The sequence below is a fragment of the Alosa pseudoharengus genome, unplaced genomic scaffold (genome assembly GCF_046254945.1).
Source record: "Alosa pseudoharengus isolate Yale_2024_CS ecotype anadromous, Long Island Sound unplaced genomic scaffold, YU_APseudo_1.1 YU_APseudo_1.1_scf_23, whole genome shotgun sequence".
In the NCBI taxonomy this organism is placed as follows: Eukaryota; Metazoa; Chordata; class Actinopteri; order Clupeiformes; family Clupeidae; genus Alosa; species Alosa pseudoharengus.
In genome coordinates this window covers 27,751,262-27,761,467 of record NW_027468685.1, presented here as the reverse complement: position 1 = coordinate 27,761,467, position 10,206 = coordinate 27,751,262, and the positions used below count along the sequence as shown (strand labels likewise).

Below are 10,206 nucleotides of genomic sequence, written 5' to 3'. Positions count from 1 at the left end.
GGCAGGAAAACAAAAATAGAGGTGGAAAATGTCAAACTGAAAAACGTTCGTCACTGAAAAGCTGTCAACAAATTCACTATTCAAGATCATTATGATTTTCCGAAAGCCACTGACATATAGTGGTCTCCAGCTTCTAACCAACTTGACATTCTAAACTAACACTATCATACTGTGAAGAACTCAGTTGTTATCTGCGCTCAAGTAGACAAAAACAACACAAAAAAGTAGAACCTGAGGTAGTTCTCGAAGCAGCATTCCAGTGAAGCGTTTTGATTGGCTCATGTCTCCCTGACTATCCGGCTCCTTAGTCGGAGCTCTCCGGAGGAAGCGGAGCGGGAGCCGGACGCATCAGCTCCTCTTCCTCTCCGCCTGCCGCCGAGGACGACCGTTCCTGAGATCCGGGAGAGGACTGCTGTGCTTTGATCGGACAGCTGGCAACCATATGGGCTATGCTCTGGCAGAAATGGCACTTCTTGGGCTGAGGGGGGAGCTGGCATTCTTTGGCATGGTGGTTAGGGCCTCCACAGTTGTAGCATCTGAAACAGCATGGAAGATGTAGCGAATAAAAGATCAAAATCACAAAAATCACAACTACTGATATTATGTCGGGCCTTAGATGTGGTCTACCAAAATTATCAAATGAACAATTTACCAAAAACATATGACTACTTATGCAACATCATGAAAGTTTATTGTGTACCTTAGATATTCCCTAAATTGATATATCCCCACAATATTTAATTTTATTGAATATTTATGTTGTACAAAGGGGCATGGATATTGACTGCAGAAGATACCAGCTGTGCCCACCAGAGGGCAGTATAGTACAACTCTGCACCAAATGAACATGCGGTTCTCACAGAGGTTTTTGGGAAATTTGGCTAATGTTTGTGGGCATGGGTTTTGCATTAAGCACAATGAAAATGTGCCATTGTGCTGGTTATTACAGCTATGCATGGTTTGGAATAAATATGTCCATTTATAGCCATTATAGTCTTTCCATTAAGGAAAAGAAAGGAAAGAAGGAGATTAAAAAACATTTCCTCCAGTCCCACTAGAGCATTTTAACGCGTCTTTACAGTGGACACAGAGCTACAGCAACACTGGCAACTGTGCAGAGTTCAGCAGCACTAAACTGCACCGGCTCAGGATACAAAGATCCATCTCTGGACCTGTGCCTGCTCTGCTCCCCTGCCCCCATCCTTCTGCATTCAAGAAGGTGCTGGTGCTGGTGGTGTGTGTGTGGCGGTGGTGGAGGGGGAGGGGGGGCATTATTGATCAGGTTGTGCGTGGACAGGCTATCTGAGTATGGTTGTGGTGTGTGTGTGTGTGTGTGTGTGTATGTATGTGTGTGTGTGTGTGTGTGTGTGTGGGGGGAGGGGGGGGGGGTCTTTGGTTCTTTGTTTCAATGCTGCAGCATGACCTATGCCCTCTGACTCCAACTCACGCTTCCCCAACCACCCCTCCACAACCCTGCTCACTCTCACCACACCCCACTGTTGCCATGGCAGCGGTGACCTTTGACCCCTCTCCGGCACCTACATCTGTTATTAATTAAATGGACACCATTTTTCCCTCCTGCTGTGCCTTTACTTGTGACAATATGTCAGTGATACACCACAGGGGTGGTAGGAATAAAATACTCAGAAATATAAACATACACTTTTCATATCATTGCCCTCCCATTGTCTCATCAACTCCTACATGTCTTCCTCTGTAACATCACTGCATTCAGTTCACTTACATTCTTCAACCTAGTAGATCCATTTTTTTAGAAACAAGCTGGCCAATATCCTAGAGGAGACAAACAACTAGCCACCAAGCTGCAACATCTACCTCGCAAGTAATGCAGTCAATGGGAACAAGCATTTAAAGAACAGCCATGATTCACACTTGCGCAATCTGGTGAAGCAGCTCTCAACAGGATGGCTGAAAACAAACTAACAATTTACCCATGGTCCCTCAGAGCCTTTGGCAGCCCGGCCTGCACAAATGATTTAAAAAGGGAAAAGGATTGTGGGAAGGCTTTGACCATCAATAACTAGCAACTGGATTCCGTGTGGCAGGAGAGAGAGCAATGGACGGATGGGGGTGGGGTGTTTGAGAGGGAGAGGGAGAGAGAGAGAGATGGCTTGATGCGGTTAAACTCTTGGGCCTTGAGATTTTAAACAACCTATTGATCCAGGTCAAGTCATTGCCTGTGAGCAGCAGGAGCAGCACTACCAAGCCAGAGGGGAGAGGAGAGGAGAGGATGAAGGGGGAAAGAGCTCCAGCTTTTGTTTTGCATCACCTGACAAAGCATTTCCCTCATCCACGATAGGAAAAGATTTTTGTACGATGCATCATGCATAAGTTTTCACATGCATGTGGTTCATGCTCCTCCTGTTTAAAGGCAAGCTAGATCTCCCGTATTGTGGGAACCATCTTTGGCATCACTATTGCGTATTGAAGAATACATGGCTTCTAATGTGGATGGGAGTACCATGGCAACAATGTTCGTTGCTCCAGCCATCCTGCAGTCTTGCAGAGGTCCGCATTATGCTAGATTAGCTCAGCTAGGACACACATCGACTCAGAATCCGTGGGTAAAGGGCAATGACCCTACAGTGTAGCACACCCTCCTTCCATTGTATTGTATGTTGTGAGAATTCTTCCATTTGATATGAATTTCAGCTATATTGCCATATTGTGATATATAGTTGCATTATTATGTTTTTGCATTTGTACAGGCTAAAACAGCCCTGCCACTTATCAACTGGGAGTACAAATCTACATTTAATGAAAAAGGTCAATTAAGTCAATAAATTGCAATTGGCAGGTCACTGAAAAAGGCTTACATTTGTATTACAATTTAGGCCTTGTTTGTCAAGTACGTTTCAAAATGTACCAAGAAACTTTCAATGTGGTTACGTTTTATTAACTATTTTTTTCCTACGAATTTACAATAGAAAAAATGTGCAATATTGTGACATGTATTTTTATTGTGATACGAGATTACTTATATTGTGATAACAGATATTGGTCATATCTCACAGCCCTACCTCAACTTGATTTCCAAGAATGCAATATAATTTATCCCTCCCCAAATTTTTTTACCAACGTCAAGCATTGAAAGACAAAATACCCCCTCTCCTCCACAAACACACCCTAGTAAAATGCTCTAGATACCCCCTCTCCTCCCCAAACAAACACTAGTAAAATACCCCCTCTCCTCCCCAAACACACACACTAGTAAAATGCTCTAGATTCCACAGTGCCCCATGACTGCCTCAAGGTCTTTGTGAAACACTTTGGGTCAAAACATTGCTGTTTTTAAAACACACCATAGAATGCCAGCAGCACAACAGTGCAGAGCCCCCGAAGGGACATGCTGGGAATTTATTCTTATTGGAGGTGGGAATTTATTTTTTGAGTTCCTACTGTGTTTCCTTGCAATCGTTTTGCATTCTCTCGCAGTAGGTCAAAAGTATTGCGAGGGAATGCAAAACTTAAGCAAGGAAACACAAAAATGATTGCGAGGGAACGCAAAAGAAGCTTGAAAAATACATTTCCACCTCTAAAATTCGATTCCCACCATGTCCCTTCAGAAGCTCCGTACAATAGCACTCATACTGGTCTGTTGCCCTGATTCCACTCGCTTGCCGACACGCACATCTGCAGACACCACAACCACATTGTTGTTCTCATTACACTTTCTATTACACTTGTCTATGCACAGCTAGCATCCTTACAAACATACCGGCCACTCAGACTTACCACTACTTCACCAACATTGGAAGGAATGTGAGTGGCCAAGTCCAGACGGTCACCAAAAAAAAGGGAGAATGTCTGCAAAGAGTGAGTCGTACACCCTCTGAAGGCTACATTTATGTAACTCTGTCCTCTGTAACAGACCATCGCGGGTGTGCATAGTATAACATCACCCTTACTCTCCTTTACTTCCGGTGAGGACATTTTAGGTATAGTATAAACAAAACGGCAAATTCTTTTCCACTTGGTCCCTTCCCACAGACTGTGAAAGCGGACTCACTTATCTCCTTTTGAGCGGCGCTTCTGGGCACCCTTGGGCCTCTTCTCACTGCCCACGCAGGGAGCTCCCTCTGGGCCAGTCACCCGGAGCGACTCCAGGCCCTTGGATGACTTTTTGAAGGTGAACTCCACGGCCTCTCCCTCTCTCAGACTGCGGAAGCCCTCCATGTGCAGTTTGCTCTGTCAAGGCAGGGGGGGGGGGGGGGGGGTTAAGGGGAAGAGGGAGGGGGGAGGGGGGAGGGTAGGTAGAGGCAGAGAAAAGGAGAGACACATTCAGGATTCAGGAAGCAAGAACCAAAAATGGACTGCCATCATAGGATAGGACAAAAGTGTAGATGTTCATTGTTTTGATATCTATGGTTTTGGTGAGGTTTATTGTGAGGAAATTTAAGTTATTACAAAGATATGGATTCCCAAATAAGACTGACACAAAAGGAAAATAACGTGATTAAACAAAAAGTGTCAAAGTAAACAAAGAGTCTTCTCTTTTGTCTTGTTTTTGAGAATAGAATGAACCAGTTTCACAAATGAAGCAGCAACATGTCAACAAAAATGGTGTATCAATATCTAGCTTTTGTTTACCACAGAAAGGGTGTGCATGCATGCATCAAGCCATCTGAGCATTTCAATATGTCAATGGCAACACCCCAGCTTCCCCACTTCCTTTGTGAGAAACCCCATAGAAAATCGTACTCAATTGACAACCTGGTTAAAACATCAATGCTCAGTTGTACCAGCCCCTTTCCCTCACCCTCTTTCCCCCCTTCTCCCTTGTGTGTGTGTGTGTGTGTGTGTGTGTGAACCTGGTCTAACTGCATACACCCCTCCCCCAGTGATCAGAACCCCTCCAAATGGAAAGCAAACCTCTGCTTGCACTCGTCCTCTGGTGAAACCATCACCCCTGGACCCTCTCACCAAAAGAGCCCATGTGTGGTCAAACTCCAACCTGACCCACACACAGGGCACTGGGAGCGTTGGGGCAAGGTAGACAAGCGACAACAGAGTGGGAGGAGTTGCATTCTTGGGATGGTTGCTCAACAGGCACGTGTGGGAAAGGGTCAGGCAAGGGAAAATAAAATAAAGCTTAAAGCCGTAAGATAACATGCAAGCACCACCAGCCTTTGAACTGGCAATGCTGATATGATCAGGCCCTGCCGAAAACATGCTTCAATTTACTCTGGGCCAATAAATACTCCAGATAGATAGCCAGGTTATGCTAGCAGTAAGGAGAGGGAGGGAGGGAGGGAGGGGGGGAGAGAGAGAGACAGAGAGAGAGAGAGAGAGAGAGAGAGAGAGAGAGAGAGAGAGAGAGAAAAACAAAAGGGGATTGGAGCAGTTGGGAAATCTGACTGAAAAAGCAGCACCAACATTCAAGAGCTGTTTAAACGATGTGGTCATGAGGACGAAAGCAGCAAGAAGCAGCACAAGAAGAGAATGTATGTGTGTGTGTATAGTGTGTGTGTGTGTGTGTGTGTGTATAGTGTGTATAGTGTGTGTGTGTGTGTGTGTGTGTGTAGTGTGTGTGTTTGCTCAAGAGTGGGGTTATGGTTTGGCGCATGCCGTCGGGCTTATCCCAGACGCTCCTGATGGCTCTGCGGCGGGCGGGAGGAGGCTGGGTGGGCCCTTGAAGTGAGTTTGGTGGGAAAGGAATTCAGAGTCCTGATTGCTTGACAACCTCGCATTCCTCCTCCCCACCCCCGTCAGGGCTTCCCGGAACTATGCTCTGACCTCTACTACCTCAACGACGACCCCCCACACACCCCCCTCTTTACTACTGGCTCCTCCTGAAGATTTTTATGAATGAGTTCGGTGCTCTCTCTCTATCTCTCTCTTTACCCCTCTCTCCCCAATGCTTTCTGGAGATTTGTCTTGGTTCTGTTGTAAGTTATTCCTCCAAATAGGACACTAAAAATACTCTCCCAAAATCTTCAGCACTTTTTCTCTCTTTCAATCACTTCAATAAATGTCAATACTTTGCAACCTGTATACACTGCTCCCATGACCCTTGATATCAAGTTATTGTTTCCTGCAAAATTAACTTTTAAATACTCTGTGTTATGAGGTATGCACCTACAACCCAAATATTACAGAACCTTCTCTCTCTCTCTCTCTCTCTCTCTCTTTCTCTCTCTCTCTCGCTCTCTCATCACAGCCGGCAGGATTTCCTTCTTTTAGACTGACAATGGCCACCATTGTCCAGCCAAACCCTACAGGTCCTCTACCAGTAACTAGTTCCGAGTGTGATTGATTCACGCAAACAGAGTTGGCAAGCTTGTGAAGGGAGGTCTTGCTTTAAGTCTCAAGAAACTAGTCACTCAGGCTTTATTAATGCATCCTGCGAGGACACTCTGAAACATTTCCCTGACCTTCGTATCTAAACAAACAACCGAGTGGTAGTCAGCAGTGATACTCCTTAAACAGAACCAGGTTTAGAGGATGAATGACTCCTTCTGATGGCATGGATGGACTGGGCACTTGAAAGCACAATGTTATTCTGATCTCATTCAAAAAGACAGACCAGGGCCCAGTTTCCCGATAACGACGGAGACACGCTCTTACGAGGGTTTTCTACGATTCATCTTACGATTGTTCATTTGGTTATTCCGACTGTTCCCGAACATGCACGTAGTGTAAACACGCGTGCACTGCTCTTAAGATGCTCTTAAGGGGAGCTGTCCACGTTAATAGTTCTGAAATATCCTCTGATTAGATGGTGATGTCAGGTGACTGCACGTCACAGCTATAGGCCTACCGTTTAAACTTCGGATCTACACATTAATTCACATCAATACGAAAATAGAAACACTTTGACATCTGCATGTAAGCATCCCAAGTAGGTTATATACCACACACACAGACATAAATAATTGTACTTATTTAAGATTAGATTGTTGCACCATGCAATAATTTTTCGCTGTGTCACTTAAGAACACGTTTGAAGATAAGAAAGAAGTCTAGTAAGAAAGTGAGGAAATAGGCTTAGATTTTGATGCAGTACATGCTGCAGTGATGCTACAGACTAAACCACATGTTCCTTTCTCTGCTTTTACCTCATAGGCCTAATCAAATATAGCCTTCACTTAGCAAAGATAATGGCAAACTATTCTGGCAACGTCTCCTTTCATAACTTGATTGCATTTTTGTCCGCTTTTCATCACATTATTATGACCATTAAATGTAGGCTATGCTATTTTGCACGCTAAAATCTGATTCATCACAGGTAAACACAATAAAGAATGGGAGTTGGATTATGTATTCTAAGTTGCAATTCCTCTGTATGTCCTGTTGGTGACCTCAGTGAGAAGTACTGTTAAGACGCTCTTAGCCGGTAACGAGAACTCTGGAGCACTCGTAGATCTACGAGTGTTTTCACGACGCTCTTAAGCAACGATGGTTTCGGGAAACAGTCAGCAAATCTTAAGACGTTCGTAAGAGGGACTTTACGACGCTCTTAGGCTTAAGATGCTTTCGGGGAACTGGGCCAAGAATAATATCTCGAACATGGGAGGGTCCAAACTTGAGTTAGATAAAATGATAAAGAGAAGGCAAAGCAGAGGGATATTTGACCATTGACTGTATGTATGTATGTATGTATGTATGTATATCTATATATATATATAAGATATATATAGTCCAATACATTGATTACATATATCTATATATATAATCAATGTATTGGACTATTTATCTGCTTTGATCTATGAGACGAGCCCAATCACACCAAAGTCCACCTCACTTAGCGGAAAACAGCTCAATTTCAGAGATGGAAAATAAAGGTCAGTGCTTGCTTCACTGCTGGTCAACCCTTTTGGTATTCAATGTGTTTCTTTTTTGACTGTTGCCATTCTCTGGGCAAATGAACATGACTTGTTTTCCCATATTTATTAAGGCTACACATATAGTTATAGATTTTTATATGAAAGTACCTACACCAGGACCATTGCCCAGACACAACTTCAACAAATCTCTAAAACTATACAGTTTTTCCACCATGATTAGGACAAGTACATAGTCACCACAATATGTGAGGAGAGTTAATGGTCATAAAACAATTTTGGTGCCAGGTAAAATAAGTTCACTTTGAGGCCTGAGTGACAATACAGAAAAAAACAGAGGTGTTGCGCAATCATGAACAGTCCAGTTCAAAATACATTTACTTCCATTTACACACACACAACCACACACACGCGCGCGTACACAGTAAGATAAGATTACGGGGAACTAAATCGATGTGTCAGAATATAATGTGTCAGAATACCTGTATTTCATAGTTTAAATCACCAAATGACTGACTGCGCGTTTCGTTGGGTATAACACCACTAAGGCACTACGGATAGATACGATTGCAATTGGTCCTTTATTTGAGATATCTGATCAATACCAAGCATTAAGGGGCGGGGCGAATTTAACCTCTCTTTACTGCGTTTCGAAGAAGTCTGTTATGTTCCCCAAAACACGATTAATAGTCTTAAATTTAACTGCAAATCAAGAGGAACTGTCTTGTGTGTTAGCCAATAGCTTAATATCCTCACGTGAACTCCATGCTGGGCCTAGAAAACAATAAACAATGTCATGCGCCATACTATGGTGGTGCGTCAATGTATCGAACTTACCTGATGAACAAACACATCGACGGCGGTTTCGAGAGGGACACCGTCCCTGTTGGTCATGGATAGGAACCCGAACCCCATCCGTACGTTAAACCATTTGCACACTCCGCTACCGTGAAAAGAACCAGAATCCTCCTCGGAGCTCGGTGCCTCCCCTTCTTCGGTCTTTGCGCAGCCCCCTTCGGATGAAACAAAAATACCACAACCATGTGAGAAATTCTCTCAATCCAACAAGAAGAATCGTCCAGATTAAGTAAACCCAACTGTTCACTCATTCGTTCGAGCAAGGGTGGTATCTTACGTGAATGTTCTTCGGCATCATCACCGTTGCGGTTCGACATGGATTGGTTTATCAACGTGTTGCATAAAGAGGTAACTGAAGCTTCGCGCGAAATGCAGGCATGGCACCCCTGGACTGACTCGTGGACAGTTCCACTGTGACACATGCTTTTCGTTCAAACGTGGTTTTATTTGGTTAAACTTTTCGAAATTACTTGCAACATCCATAATGTTGCCTTCTTTGCATTACATTGAAACGAATAAACGTAGGCTATCTTAAAATAAAACGATTAATTATTGTTGAATAATAATAATAATAATAATAATAATAATAATAATAATAATAATAATAATGCCCAATTAATAACCAAAATAAATAACAAAAATAATCAAAATATCCTTTAGTAAAACGACAACTCAATCAATAAATCTATAATCTGTGCATGTCAATGCCATCAATCAACGAAGTATTCTCTAGGGAACAATCCAATCATTCATATTTAAAGCAGAACTGCAGATATGTGGTTTGATAACATGACAAACCACAAAAAAAGTTATGAAATAACTGAGAAGTTAATTCTCAGCGGGGCAGCATTAAATTAAAATAATAATAAAATAAAAAAACAGGTTGATCAACCTAAGAAATAAATGTACCAAAACATTTGACGCAGCCATATTACAACAATGCATTTCTAAAGACATTGGTTATAAAGACGTCAACGATAATAAACTTCTATAAACTATATAAAAGTACATGTTTCTATCTACTAATGTTTGACAGGCTACCACCAGTAACTTCGTTTATCGATTAACATAGGCGACTTTTCATAATATGCTAGGTATTATTGAACGTGCTAAATGTATACAATTTTGCGCGTTTCGATATAGAAAAAAAACACATAGCCAAATACATCAAGAGCCAAAGACACGCTTACATCAATTTAATAACTAAAATAAAGTTACATTTAATTATTACTACCCCACCACAACCAATAACGTTAGGAGAGATTTGAGACCAAATGTTGTGCAACACCTCACCTGTACAAAGCAAAACTGAGCCCATATCACCCTTTTAGCCCGAGTAAATTATAATCCTAAATATCCGTGTCCACGCTTCCCACGCATGCCCCGCTCTCCTCAAGAGCCTTTCAAAATCCCCCCCAGAAAGAAAAGAGGCTATAATGAAGACACGACAGCCAGTGGAAACGAGCACACAAAAGGATCTGGAGACATTTTGGCCCCACCAATACAAAGTAAAAAGGAGAGCTGGGAAGGTTTTTTTGTAAAG

The 10,206-nt window shown here is 42.8% G+C and overlaps 1 protein-coding gene across 1 annotated transcript; it reads right to left on the bottom strand.

The window, feature by feature from the left end:
- Positions 1-304: 304 nt before the first annotated feature.
- Positions 305-8,958, bottom strand: LOC143140005 (protein lin-28 homolog A-like). The gene is made up of 4 exons (XM_076300849.1): positions 8,941-8,958; positions 8,643-8,858; positions 4,031-4,209; positions 305-536 (listed from the first exon to the last, which is right to left on the bottom strand). The coding sequence occupies exons 1-4, from the start codon at positions 8,956-8,958 to the stop codon at positions 305-307; spliced, it is 645 nt and encodes a 214-aa protein (XP_076156964.1).
- Positions 8,959-10,206: the final 1,248 nt, after the last annotated feature.